General features: G+C 35.7%; 1 protein-coding gene across 3 annotated transcripts in view; it reads right to left on the minus strand.

Moving 5' to 3' along the window:
- The window catches only part of LOC149790611 (inositol-trisphosphate 3-kinase homolog), a 105,243-nt gene that overhangs the window by 80,163 nt on the left and 9,386 nt on the right, over positions 1 to 15,694 (minus strand). For 2 of the 3 annotated variants that reach the window (XM_089972721.1, XM_089972724.1), the window contains exon 1: positions 1,034 to 1,370. The exons of the other annotated variant lie outside the window; for it this stretch is intronic. In XM_089972721.1, the coding sequence (XP_089828847.1) occupies positions 1,034 to 1,120 (87 nt within the window). In that variant the 5' untranslated portion in view covers positions 1,121 to 1,370. Of the gene's footprint in view, positions 1 to 1,033; positions 1,371 to 15,694 lie in introns of those variants that run through there. 3 annotated transcript variants of the gene reach the window in all.

Genomic DNA, 15,694 nt, shown 5'->3' on the forward strand with positions numbered 1-15,694 from the left:
CGGATTAGAATCAGGACTTCCTGTTAGGTCCAGAAAGGTAACAAGCTCAGCCAATCAGATGCAAGAATACATCATTAGTACGAATTGTTCGCATTCATTAATCAAACAGTCTACACCGAGCATTTGTGCTATATGACGTGAAATGAGTACAGCAGAAACTATACATTTTAATTAACTGAAACTGATAGGAGTATCTATAATACATACTCGCAATTACAAATATGTAAACAAAATTATATCAACTGCTACTAGATGAAACATTTTTTTTTTTACATTTCTAATCTTTGCTTTAAAAAAAAGGGCGAAATCCGAAACATTTCATATAAAATTTGAACAACCCCATATAATGTACGTGGGAGTATACGCACTGATGTCTTCACACCATCGCGTGGTCACTGATGTAGAGTAACTTTAACGGTACAACTACATATTAATTCACACTATAACGAGGTCACTGACGTTACGAGTTACCTTTACTGTACAAATGCATGTTAATTCAAAAAGTGGACTTCGTAAACGTTCATTACATTTTGGAAATTAAATCAGAGGCTGATTGGGTGGGCGGGGATGATGAGGTGTTGGGGCGTGCGGCCACTTTCCTAAAGATGAGTACGAAACAACCTGAACGGTTTCCTAGTCAAATCTGCTTTAGTTTCGACTTGAATTGAAGCGAGTAAATACGGTATTCTAAAAAAATATATCATGATAACTTATATCCCTACAAAGATATATAACTGGACTTTCATGACGGACAGTTTTGTTGTTAACATGCAGGTCTCCACTCTGTTAACAAGCAGGCTTGGCGTGAGCAAATGATCTCCGTTTTGAGACAGACCCGTCATGCCAAATTAAAAGTAACCGCAATATGACGAAATTTGATACAGTCTCTCTCTCTCTCTCTCTCTCTCTCTCTCTCATTCTTCACATTATTAAGTTTTAAAATACACATATATGTTATATTTCATTCTGCTGCAGTATCTAGATAGAGTCGAAGTCTCAAGAATATACTAAAAATATGATAGGTGGTACCTACCTTTATCGTTAAAAATCTATCCTTAGGAAAATTTGATATTTTAGTCTGTAGAAGATCTGTTACACGGTTATCTATAACGATATTCATACTGCCAAACTTCTGAAGCTAAATCTCAACCAGCACTTTAAGGTCCCTCAAAATACGGATGTGTTCTGACCTACGAAGGCCGTCCTCCTTGACATTGTTTTCAGCAAAAATTTACAATCTCATTTAAAAACAGTCGTATTTATCATGGATTCGATCCTACGTCGAAATCGAATAAAATGTTGATACGAACGATACCGGATGAATATGTATATACATGACAAGGTAGCATCACGTCCATCAGAATGAGACTTTAGACTGCCGATTAACGTTGATAACCACTAAAACCTTCAAAATAACACGTGATAATATAATCGGATAAGATCTTATACATCTAGCAGGGACGATATCCTTATCTATAACGTCAGTCGGGCTTCTTATGACATTACTGACAAAAACATTATGTACATAGCAGTGATGATTTAATTAGTGGATGTATTCTCACGAACTACCAAGAAAAACATCGAGAATACTGTCCGTATATTGATGATACGTTTTGTGTTTGCATTTAAGTAAATTCATATGCTTGACCATATCCGGTTGTACATTACTATGCGTAGTATACCTAAATTGTTTTAAACTGCATTCGTATATACATGTGATGTATGTATATATATATATATATATATATATATATATATATATATATAGAGAGAGAGAGAGAGAGAGAGAGAGAGAGAGAGAGAGAGAGAGAGAGAGAGAAATAACAATTACAAATACATGGACATTAAGCAAACTATATATTTCTGTACCGTTCCTTAATTGTAACCAAAACCAGATTGTAATCGCAATATATCCCTCAAGAAGCAGAAAACTGTATACTACCTACTAATTACGCTTTGGCAAATCGGGTATCTAAGGCTGGCAAGAACTACTTGATCTTCTTAACTGACAACAACAAAGAAACGTAAGATGTCATAGTAATATTGCTGGTGTATGACCATACAAAATCTGGCCCCTAGAAAGCACTTACTGTAAAGTTCTAATCCAAATAGAAAATATTTCATACTTCATAAATTAAGATGATGTGAATGACACCTGAACACAATAATGGCTAAATGATACCAATTCAAGTAAAGCTCCATACGTGTATGTATGTATGTATGTATGTATGTATGTATGTATGTATGTATGTATGTGCGTATATGGATTAATTAGAATTTAACGGCACATTAGCACAATAATGGTTACATGGTGCCAATTAAAAGTTCCATGAATACCACAAAGAGAACCCTAGGAAGGTAAATCCTTCCAAACAAATGCAAACATCAAAAGAGGGAAGGGTCTCTTACATACTTCCAAAGTTAAGAATTATATATATATATATATATATATATATATATATATATATATATATATATATATATATATAGAGAGAGAGAGAGAGAGAGAGAGAGAGAGAGAGAGAGAGAGAAGATCAGTAGCCAGTCCGTCTGGTCAGTTGGAGTTTTATTCGTGCAAATTGTACATTTCGTGACGTTAAGGAAATAACAGAAATCAGTTAAAGATAAATAAATGTGAATTGTTTCTGATGTTCATTTGTGACGCTTGTAACTCCATATAAGAACGTTTCTAATGACACATGCTACTTCCAAAAATAAAACGTCCAACATTGGAGGTATCTCGATGGTACGAAGTCACCTGAGGCTAAAAAAACAAACATGGCCAAGGTAAAAAAAATAAAATCAAAAGGAATCTATCACTATCAAACGAAGTTTTAGAAACAGACGGGTTTCAGAATGTCCTTGGAATATATTAATAGGATGCATGCTAAGACCGTGTTCAGCTACATTCTGTCGATATTGATTCAATTCATCCAGTTCCAGTTCCAGCAATCCACGGCTGTAACTCGTCTTTCCGCAGACCTAATTTCATGGGTAGCCGTACTTTGGCTATCCGAGCCCCATCTCTGTAGACTGTGTCTAGTTCCGATACTGCCACTTGATTGATTTCTTGGCTTTAAGTGGCATGAGCATAATCGCGCATGTGCCACTGATACTGCCACTGATGCCAAGTCAATGCATTGGGCTTCCAATTTTTATTCAGACTGGTCATCAATAGCACAGCAACATTCTTATGCGCAAACTCTAGATGAATTTTTATGACTGGATCAGCTGGGCAGTAAGCATCATTTTCCTGGTCACTGTGGTCAGCAAACAGTAGCCATTTTAAGATGAATGTAACACAATTTTATGAATCTGACATACGACTTTGCGTTTTTTTCTTTATGTCCATGTGTCATACATTATACAAATAAACTTTTTACTAAGGGATGATATTCATGTCTTCTTGCATTTACCATCGAGTCGATGACTACATGTTTTCTTCTTTGGTTATGGCCTCAACCTAAATTATTTTCAGGTTATCGGTCCTGCGCGCTTGGAGGACGTTTTTATTTACGGTGAGTTTCACACTCTGGCTAAAACAGAGTTGTGGTTTCTTCTCGGGTCTTGTTTGCCTTGCTTCCTCGCATGCTGCTATTTCATGTGGACATTACTATGCGGTAGAGTCACATCCACATAGAAAAGCCAAATATTGGTGGTAAAGATTCGCTGATTTTACGTTTAACTATGACACTGGCCCCGTCATGAGCACAATATGAGCGGGTTGAGACACAGGGTCTCATATCAAAGTCGAGGCTCTGAGAAATTTCTCCGCAAGATCAGAAATTGCTGGTCTTCCAGTATTTCCTGCTTGGTGTGTCTTGGGTAGGAGGTTTAATCTGCAAGCTCCAGGGTTGGGGTGGGTGGGTAAGGTATTCCTTTAATTTTTTCATTTTAGTGTCTCTTTGCTGACATTCACTGATGACAGTCGTGCAATTTCTTGTGTTCTTCGGTCAGGTCATTGTCACATTTTCCTTGTTGAATTTTCATTACTTAGTTGTGTGTTTGCCTCGCTTACATAGTCTTCTTTGTCCATTATTACGACTGCAGAGCCTTGGTTGGCCCAATTCACAACAATGTCTGTTATGTGCTTTAATGATTGTAGGCCCTCATTTTATGTCACGTTCATGTTACGGTAATTCGGGTTTTTACTTGCGTGTTGGGCAGTGTCAGTTGTTAATGACTAGTGAATGTCTCTAGATTGGCAGTGGAGTTTTTTTTATGTGTATGTGTATGGCTGTAGTATATACATATATAATGCGTCAGTGTTGATATGCATGCATGAATGTAAATGTTTGCATACATATATAAGTATATATCTTTTTATTTATTGATTTTTTTTACATGCGACAGATTTGTTTTACTGTTGGTGTCAAACTTGCCATTATCATTTCTGTCAAAAATTATAATATTAAATATACATGTATATGTATATTTGATGATGGCCGGTGCGACCAATGCAAATAAAAATCCATTATTTTATTATGAATCGAACTAGGGATGAATGGATAGAGAAAGTGTAAAAGGTCGGGACTGACGTAGTCAACTGTGTCGCGACTGAGCCAGATTAAAAGAAATTATGTAAATAACATTTTCGTGTCCCATCAGTTTAGTTATGCTTATAATTCTAATCTAAAAATAACCAACTACGCGACAATGACTGCTTCCACAATAACAGTGCCAGTTTCCTTAAGTTCAATCATAGGGCGTTATCTGCTGATGACGTCAAGCTTTACATACGGGCATTGCCCACGGATACACAAGATCGATAACATGTCGAGTAATCACTGGGTAACACTGTCATTGTCTCTGTTATTAGTCAAATATGTGTGTGTGTGTGTGTGTGTGTGTGATTTAGATTTTTAACGTAGCTTTAACAGTTTTTTCAGGCATATTGCAACGATGTCTGAAGCATCATGTCCCATACAGTCATATTATCATGACACCATCCAGACCAGTCATAACACTCTCCTCTCTTAATGCTGAGCGCCAAGCGAGGAAGTTTCTAATACAATTTTTCATAAGTCTCTGGTAAAACTCGGACTAGATTCGAACCCGCGACCTCCCGCATCCGGGGTGGACGCTCTATTTCGGCCACCATAGCGCTTATTTGTTAAACACAGAATTGATGAAAAAGTTAGGTCTGTGTTTAGAAAGGACGTTGTTTTAATTATGTGTAAACAATGCTTACGTCGAACATGCTTGCGAAAAAGATTTAAAAAACTAGGTTCAGTGGTAAAGTCCGAAAACAAAACGAGTGAGAGTAGGGAACACTAGGAATCGGTTGGGATAGATACTAAGAATTTTACAAATAATATGAAACTAGAATTACAACCGTCTTAGCTATCATATATATCTGAGACTGACATCTTTCCTTTGAAAATAAAACCCGGTGTCTTATGAAGGTAACGTTTTACCAAAAACACATTTAACGACTTACAAGCTTGATGACATACGAGAAAAGAATTGAGGATGTATCTGTTCGTACGGTCGCACGTTCGGAAACCATATTCGCACGGGTGCTATATACTTACAATAGAAAAGAATGCCCGCACGGAGACCAGTGAATGAATTATGGACATGTCGAACATAATCCGAATGATGTTTTTCTTTGGTTTAGTTTTGTGGATTTAAGGCTTTTTTTTTTCCTTCAGCACATGATAGTCATACATGGCGGACAGTATATTCTGTGGAGGAAGAATCCGGGAAAACCAAGAACCAAGGGAAGATACTGGCAAGCTTTCTCACATACTCAATTAGGCTAAGCGGAGACTCGAGCACACGCAGACATAGCGAAAACCAAGACCCACGGTAAGCTATTGGCAAGCTTTCTCACATACTCACTTTGGCTAAGCGGAGACTCGAACACAAGCAGACATGGGTGAGATGTCCGTGACCTGTAATAAGGTGCGCACTTTGACCTTTGGGCCATCAGAGGTCCACTCTGAATGATGTTAACTCGGCTAAACATACACCCATCAATACCCTTACAAGTTTCGCGGCCGTTTAATCGAAGTACAATACACCATAGAAACGGAAATTGTTCTATGATATCTATTTCGCTAACAATATTCGCATTGCGATCGGTATCTGTCTCAAAATTTGGATTATGGCAATTGTGATTTCAGGCCTGCCAGTGAAACAGTAGTTTTTATAAGAGAAAAATATTGATAATTCAATTTTAGTTTTACCTTGAAATTTTAGTGCTCTAAATTAATTCTTGGACATGGACATTTATCAACATTTATACAGAATTCAAAAACTGGAATAATATTTTCTGTGATTCTACAAAAGACTGTTTACATTGCAGCACTTTGCTGACCATTAATGACGTCATCGATTTCCATTTTGGATTTCATCGGGATTCGAACTCAGTTTCATTCAGGACTTTTTATTACTAGGACTTCTATTTTTTAATTCTTGGAATATTTTTGGATCTGATTCTTAAAACCGTAAGTTCTTTATTCTCATTTTTCACTTCATATTCTAGTGAAATAAATTATTTGTTCAATTTTACAAAGCTTGTTGTCTTCACTTTTTTTCCTGTTACTTTTTGAAACAGCCTAAACTCATTACAGTACGTATGTAAGTATGTATGTATGTATGTATGTATGTATGCATGCATGTATATGTGTATGTGTGTGTTATTAGGATTTTTAACGTAGTTTAAAAAAAAATTCATTCATATCGCTACGATGTCATGCTGCAGACATATAGCATGATATCCCACCCAGTCACATTATCCTGACACCAGGCCGACTAGTCCTAACACTAACCTCTTAATGCTGAGCGCCAAGCGAGGCAGCTATTAGTACCATTTTTCTAAGTCTCTGGTATGACATGACCGGGATTCAAACCCACGACCTCCCACTTCCGAGACGGACGCTCTAACCACTATGTATGTATGTATGTATGTATGTATGTATGTATGTATGTATGTATGTAGTGTTTCATGGCACCTCAACACTAAAGGGACTATGTAGGGACAACAAAATTATAAGATTTTTAAAAAAAAAAAAGTAAAAATGGACTGCACAAAATTTAAATTAAAAACTTCCCAAATATTTAAAATTAAATATAAGAAGATGTAATATAAAGTGTAAAGATGTTCAAATTCTCTCAAATGAAATAATTGATAATGGTAACACATAAACAATCCATTAACCTTAATTAAAATTTGGTTGTAGAAACCTAAATTCCCTAAATAGTTCAATATTTCTTTGGACTGTACATACTCATATAATCTCTGCAAGAAGGGTTGAAACTGACACATGACAAGAGTGTGTTCCACTGTCAGTGGACAATATGTCATAATGCTTCTGTTTCATGGAGTAGAAATTGACAAATGAAAAGAGTGTGTTCCACTGTCAGTGGACAGTATGTCAAAATGCTTCTGTCTCATGGAGTTGAAATTGACACACTTTACAAGAATGTGTTCCACTGTCAGTGGACACCGCAGGGAGTGCATTCTAGCTGAGGTTCATGTTGTAGTGCCTAATCTGAAGTAACCACAATCCACTTGGGGAATTTGTCAAGTGAGAGGGGTTATCTTGTATACATGATTCAGTATGAAGCCTTATAGTTCTACATGCTAAGCCTGCTTTGAATTATGGTAGACTCTAGATCATCCATGCGAGCCTCAGTCACTAAAGAAAATTCAATACTAACGCTGAGCTAAACGTTTCATGGTCTGATTGTGTCAACTGCAGACATTTTCCTACAAACCAAAATGCACAAAACCTAAATTCTTGAACCATATCGTTGTATATCCATTCTCTGGTAAGATTCAGTGTATTAGACTTTCCATAAATGTTATATATTTATTAGTAAATTACTTGTAGAATATTTCCTTATGAGTTAATTAATTCCAAATTACACAGAAACCCCTTAATTCTATTTTAAGTACTTTACACCTACTTAAAGAGCTACATATTGTTACAAAATTAATGTCTTTAAAGGAAACCTTGCTATCAGTGATTTACTGTCAGTCTACAAAAATACCTTCCCAGCCGAGGGGCCCGGAGTGGCCGAGTGGTCTAAAGCGCTCACCGTTACGGATCACTGCCATCTCACCTCTGCCTGCGTGAGTTCGAGTCTCAGGCTCGGCTAACGTGGGTACGTAAGAAAGCCTGCCAGTAGCTTCTCGTGGGTCGGTGGTTCTTCCCGGGTTCTTCCTCCACCAATTATACTGGCCGCCGTGTATAGCCTATCTTGTGTTGAAAAAGGGCGTTAAACCCCACAACAACAACAACCTTCCCAGCCAATAATGGTTTAAATGTTGCCTGATACAGTCCATGTAACATCCTCCACTGGACAAAAGAAGATATACTTAGAACATGAATCACAAATACTAAATTTAACACTAAATACTGATGTACACTTCTATCATAACCCAAACAATATTTAATCAAAAATATATACAAATGTGTATTCTTATTTAAGACATAGATAACTACAATACCACTTGAAATAATTAAATCGGACACTATAATATTCACCTGTCTGGAGGTATGCATGAATCAGGTATGTATGTTTCATATGGCTGACACAATACCATCTCTTGTTGCTGATTTCATCTATACATCGGATGCCACTCTCCAATAGTGTGTTTGATGTTCTGCAGTATTTTCATTACACATATTCAGCCCAGTACCAGTATATGAACACAATGACGTATTTGAAGTAATAATAATAATATTAATTTTAATAACAACTTGATTTAGACAAGGTAACTCAGCTTGTTACAGGAACTAATCTACCTTGAGTCTTTTATTATGTACAATGTACATATACAATACATATAGCAAAATGTGACACCAATTAAGCTATCTCCAAATTACATAACCATAGTCCAAATACAACTGAATACCAAATTGATAAAAGACAACAATATACTGAATAGGAATGAATGTACTGATTATTTTATGCAGCCAAAGATAATTATCATCTTTTGAAACATGTTTAATGGGAATGAACAGAACAATTAGCCAAATAAAACAATTAACCTTTTTTGAAACAAGTTTAATCTGAATAGACCGAGTCTGATTATTATGATCTACAAATAAACCAAAAATTGTATCACAGAGGTCGCATTAAGAATAACATTGTCAAAAAGGACTTTGAGTTTGTCATTACCAACATAATGGAATCTTCAATTAGGAAATGGAGGACTGCAGGACAGCTATGGCTGCTTTATCTGCCCTCTCACTATCCTTTATATCAATGGCAGCCAGCAGTAGGGGATACTTGTCCCAGGTTGTAGGAGAATATCATGTTTATATAATACAGTAGAACCTGTCTTGAAAGACCACCTCTTCTGCCAAAAATACTGGTCTCTCTAGACAGGTGGTCTCTCATAACAGGTAATAAGACTATATAATCAGTAAATCTGTGCATGGAGATCCTGGTCTCTCAAAACATGTGGTGTCTCATAGCAGAGGTCTCTCAAGACAGGTTTATATAATACCTGGGATATTAACTGGTTGTGATTTAAGACTGTGCAAAAGAAATCTGAAAGACGATGAAGCTCAATTCATAAATATTTAACAGCATTCAGTGGCATACCAGACTGTAACTGTTCAAACTGTTTAGTTCACTTGAGTGACTGTATTTGATACAGTGTAGTTTATATGAGGAAATGTGTATTCATTACAGCATAGACTAATATTTAAAATATGTTTGTTTAAGGCTATGATCAGCTATTTAGTAAATGTCCTAAGGCCTTAGAAATAGTCAAGAAGGGCAAATTGGACTTGTATTAGAATTCAGGTGTAAGTTAATGTATGTAAATAATACTTGCAGTGTATTAATCAAAAGACAACTGATGAACAGGTAGGGGCCCCGAGTGGCATAAAGCGATCTCCTTTACGGATCACTGCCATCTCACCTCTGTCTGCGTGGGTTCGAGTCTCGGATTCGGCCAATATGGGTATGTGAGAAAGCTTTCCAGTAGCTTCTTGTGGGTCAGTGGTTCTTCCTGGGGTTTTCCCGGGTTCTTCCTCCACCAGTAATACTGATTGCCGTGCATAGCCTATCATGTGCTGAAAAATGGCGTTAAACCCCACAACAACAACTGATGAACAGAATAAGGATTTCAATGGGTGACATTCTTATACACATATATCTCTTGCATTTCTCAATTCAGCCAATTCTTTTAAGGGTGTGACAAATATAACAAGAATACTGTAAAAATAAAATTAAATGCCCCCCCCCGCCCAAGTCCATACATGTAGATAACTTTATATTTTTGCGCAGAAACCAGTTTCTTCTATTAGTACTAGTAACCTTGACCGTTGACCCCAAAATCAATTGATTGTTTCCATACTCCAAGTGCAAGCCACGCACAAACTGTGCGTCTGGTCTGAGATGTAGAAATAATCTTAATGTGCAGAAACCATTCTTTTTTATTCAGTCAGTAAACTTGACCTTTGCAATTTTAACCCCCAAATTAACATGGTGCATCCTACCCCAAGTGACAGCCATTAACAAAGTTTGGTAACTGTAGATCATAGGGACCTCAAGAAAGATGGACTGGCACACAACACCATAGGGACCTCCAGAAAGATGGACTGGCAGACAACACCACAACATGATACACTCCACCTACGAGCAAATAAAAATTAAATAGTACATGTAGATGTACTGTTCAGCAGGCAATCTTAGGAAGAAAATAAAAAACCAAGCTTGGTTCAATTGTTTCAGTTTTCTTAAGAAAGTACACAAAACACTTGAATACTGTATTAAACAGCTCATCCTTTGACCTTCCATCTTATGTGTCCTTTGACCTTCCATCCTACGTGTCCTTTGACCTTCCATCCTATGTTTCCTTTTACCTTCCATCGTAACTGTCTTTAGCAATTATGAGCTTTTGTCACGCATTTTAAGATGTACCATACTTACTCAGTTAAAAATCAAGACCAGCTGCAAAATGCACAGACCAAAATCTGACATAATGCACTGGTGGATCTTGGTCTGTGGAGTTTTTTTTAAGGAGTAATCAGTAGAACAAATACCAGAGACCCTGGTCTGCTGGCAAATTATGTGATGACATATCAGAGTCTACGTTCTTTGCAGTTAGAGATGACTTATAAGTGATATCGTATGTTCTGTAAAAAAAAAAAATGATGAATTTTGGTCCCCTAAACTTCCTTAGGGTTGCCTGGATTAACATTCTGGTAGCCCCATTGCTCTGGACACAAAACTCTTTGGGTTTGATACAAGACATCATTTCTATTTGCTAAATTCTGTGTTCTCATCAAGTTTGCTACCTCAGCTAAAAGAGTGTGCAATCAACTGTAGTGTCAACTGTTCAACTAATAACCAACAACATAGATAAAAGCACCACTTCTTTATAATGTTGATCATGGGGGTGGGGGATGTGACCCACACTATAAGTGACACGATGGGATTTTCCTTTAAGGCTGATAGCACATTAAAACACAAAAATGATCTAATGATATAACATTAAAACAACAAAGAAAAAGTATTTAATGATGTGAAGTCAAATTATAGTTGGTTCAATGAGCCAAGGTTTTAAACAAAGTACAATAAAACAATTAGGAATGATAAACAAAATTTGACCTATGTTAACGGGCTCCATGGCCATACCTGCTTTATAAGGGGTATTACTATTAATGTGCTATGTGCTATAAGAGGTATTACAATTAATGCTGGGGCCCCGAGTGGCCGAGTGGTCTAAAGCGCTCTCCGTTACGGATCACTGCCATCTCACCTCTGTCTGCGTGGGTTCGAGTCCAAGGCTCGGCTAGCGTGGGTACGTGGGAAAGCCTGCCAGTAGCTTCTCGTGAGTCGGTGGTTCTTCCCTGGGTTTTTCAGGGTTCTTCCTCCACCATTAATACTGGCCGCCATGTATAGCCTATCGTGTGCTGAAAAATGGCGTTAAACCCTACAACAACAACAACAATTAATGCTTTATAAGATATATTACTATTAATGCTTTATAAGAGGTATTACTATTAATGTGTTATAAGAGGTATTACAATTAATGTGCTATAAGAGGTATTACTATTAATACATTATAAGAGGTATTACAATTAATGTGCTATAAGAGGTATTACTATTAATACATTATAAGAGGTATTACAATTAATGTGCCATAAGAGGTATTACTATTAATACATTATAAGAGGTATTACAATTAATGTGCTATAAGAGGTATTACAATTAATGTGCTATAAGAGGTATTACTATTAATGTGTTATAAGAGGTATTACTATTAATGCGTTTTAAGATGTATTACTATTAATGCGTTTTAAGATGTATTACTATTAATGCTTTATAAGAGGTATTACAATTAATGTGCTGTAAGAGGTATTACAATTAATGCGTTATTAGTGGTATTACTATTAATGTGCTATAAGAGGTATTACAATTAATGTGCTATAAGAGGTATTACTATTAATACGTTATAAGAGGTATTACTATTAATGCGTTTTAAGAGGTGTTACTATTAATGCATTATGAGGGTATTACTATTAATGCTTTATTAGATGTATTACTATTAATGCTTTATAAGATGTATTACTATTAATGCTTTATAAGACGTATTACTATTAATGCTTTATAAGACGTATTACTATTAATGCTTTATAAGAGGTATTACAATTAATGCTTTATAAGATGTATTACTAATAATGCTTTATAAGAGGTATTACTATTAATGCTTTAAAAGAGGTATTACTATTAATGCTTTAAAAGAGGTATTACTATTAATGCTTTATAAGAGGTATTACTATTAATGCTTTAAAAGAGGTATTACTATTAATGCTTTATATAATGACTGGCTTTATAGTGAGTGTACACTGTTTTTCTATTCATGCTAATATATATGGCTTTATAGTGAGTGTATACTGTTTTTCTATTTATGCTAATATATATGGCTTTATAGTGACTGCACACTATTTTTCTATTTATGCTTATATATATGATTTGAGGCTGTTATTCTCAAAAGAAAATTAAAACTAATTGTCTTTCATGAGTTGATGGAGAGTGATGAACATTCTTGCTTCATGTTTTGCATATGTGATTCTACTAGTGGTAAGATGAAAAATTATATTTTAAAGGAAGTCTACTGCACATACCATTTTATAATATGCATCAGGCACATGCAAACATCACTGTACAGGAGCAAACACCATTGTACAGGAGCAAACACCATTGTACAGGAGCAAACACACCTCTACTGGGACAGAAAAGGTGAACATGTATAGGATTCTGAAACTCAATGTCATGATTGAGAATACACTGTAAATATTATGGCCAAAAAAAGGAACTGGTTCTCTTTTATCTCTTTAAAACAGGTAAGTAAAATATTTTGGTTAAAACTCTTCTGGTTCAGAAACCAATCTACTAATAAAAAGTTAGTGTTTACTGACTTGATCTCCTGGTTCTGTCACATATGGGGTTGTCCATTTAGTATGTATGCATGGAGGTGGGATAACCCAAATTATATTTCCAGACTCAGTGATTACACAGAAATGGTCATGCAAGCACACAAAGACAACAGACATTGTTACCCAGGTCCTAGCCCTCTACTGGGACAGAAAAGGTGAACATGTATAGGATTCTGAAACTCAATGTCATGATTGAGAATACACTGTAAATATTATGGCCAAAAAAAGGAACTGGTTCTCTTTTATCTCTTTAAAACAGGTAAGTAAAATATTTTGGTTAAAACTCTTCTGGTTCAGAAACCAATCTACTAATAAAAAGTTAGTGTTTACTGACTTGATCTCCTGGTTCTGTCACATATGGGGTTGTCCATTTAGTATGTATGCATGGAGGTGGGATAACCCAAATGCTTACACTTGTGTGTGTGTGTCGGGGGCTACTGATAATGTACGTACACATAGGAAATGTGTGTGTGTGTGTGTGAAACCTCTATAATAGTTTGTCTAATATGTATCCTATTCAACTGGATTCAGTTGGCATTTGAATTTTAGCGGACACTAGACAAACTTTTTAAAGTTATGCAGCTTATTTCTTTGATGCAGCCAGACACTCAACACCTGTGGACTATCTGTTTTATTAAACACGTTAACATTATTATTCCTTGCTCATTTCTGCATGGATTAAATATAGGACATTCTATAGAATTGAGGGGGGGAGGGGCATCAAGCATACATATGCAAGTGGGTTTTTTTTTTTTTTTTAAAATTATGCATGTGTATGTCAGGGGGAAGGGGTCAAGCTTTGCCAGATTTCTGCATACATACTAAATGGATGGCCCCTATATGTTTGTGCACCTGTTCAAATTTTTTTAAATCTCAACAATGCTTGAGCTGCACATTCTCAATTTCAGTTGAATGTTGCACATAACTTTATTTTTTCTTCATCAAAGAGGCCACATGATATTATGTGCATGAATGTAAACTTGGCTGTGCTTGTTGTGTCCTCGACAGTTTTGTGTGACTTGATCAGACAGTATATTAATTTAAAAATTCATTAATGAACTGTTGCTGTGATCACAAACAAACAGTATAATAAAAGATGATTAATATGTATGTAACAACACATCAGTACAATCCAGACTATCATGTGCAAAGAAAATTTAGCTATCTTGAAAAAAGACTTTAAAAATAAAAAGGTGACAGCAAAAATAGGTCAAATCTTTAAAATATGAATTCAAATTTTTCTTATTTAAATTACACTCTCATTTAAAAGGTCTCAGCTTGAATGTCATTATGGGACACAGCTTAGGAAAAAAAGTTGACTCAATTAGTCAATTTTTATTAAATACAGAAAGATGCATCATATCTATAAACTGTCTTTATCATATCCCCTAGGCAACATAGGAAAATATGATTCAATTTATAATAGAAGCTAATATCTTGCAACAAAAGTGCTATAAGATATGGGTTATGTTTTTAAAGTCAAATGAAGCATGACCCAAAATACAGGGGCCATCATGTTTAAGTGGTACAAAAATATTGAAAAAGCTTGGCTATTCGCCAGACAACATACTGATGAATACAGTTCTACAGCAAAAACATCTCAGTCATAAGACTAAAAAATTCTTAAGGAAATACAATTACCCAGTTATTCAAAATATAGTGCTGGAGTTCTTGCAACTTGCCATATATACTCGCTTATGAGTCAAGTTCAACTGTAAACAACACTGGCCCTGATCTGTCAGTGCATTATGCAATTGGTATAATATTCATCTGTCAGTGCAATATGCAACTGGTATAATATCCATCTGTCAGTGCATTATGCAATTGGTATAATATCCATCTGTCAGCGCAATATGCAATTGGTATAATATCCATCTGTCAGCGCAATATGCAATTGGTATAATATCCATCTGTCAGTGCATTATGCAATTTGTATAATTTTCATCTGTCAGTGCAATATGCAACTGGTATAATTTTCATCTGTCAGTGCATTATGCAATTTGTATAATTTTCATCTGTCATTGCATTATGCAATTGGTATAATATCCATCTGTCAGTGCAATATGCAACTGGTATAATATCCATCTGTCAGTGCATTATGCAATTGGTATAATATCCATCTGTCAGTGCAATATGCAACTGGTATAATATCCATCTGTCAGTGCATTATGCAATTGGTATAATTTTCATGTCAGTGCATTATGCAACTGGTATAATATCCATCTGTCAGTGCATTATGCAATTGGTGTAATTTTCATGTCAGTGCATTATGCAATTGGTAT

The sequence above is a fragment of the Sinohyriopsis cumingii genome, chromosome 10, assembly GCF_028554795.1.
Source record: "Sinohyriopsis cumingii isolate HCF-2022 chromosome 10, ASM2855479v2, whole genome shotgun sequence".
Classification (NCBI taxonomy): Eukaryota; Metazoa; Mollusca; class Bivalvia; order Unionida; family Unionidae; genus Sinohyriopsis; species Sinohyriopsis cumingii.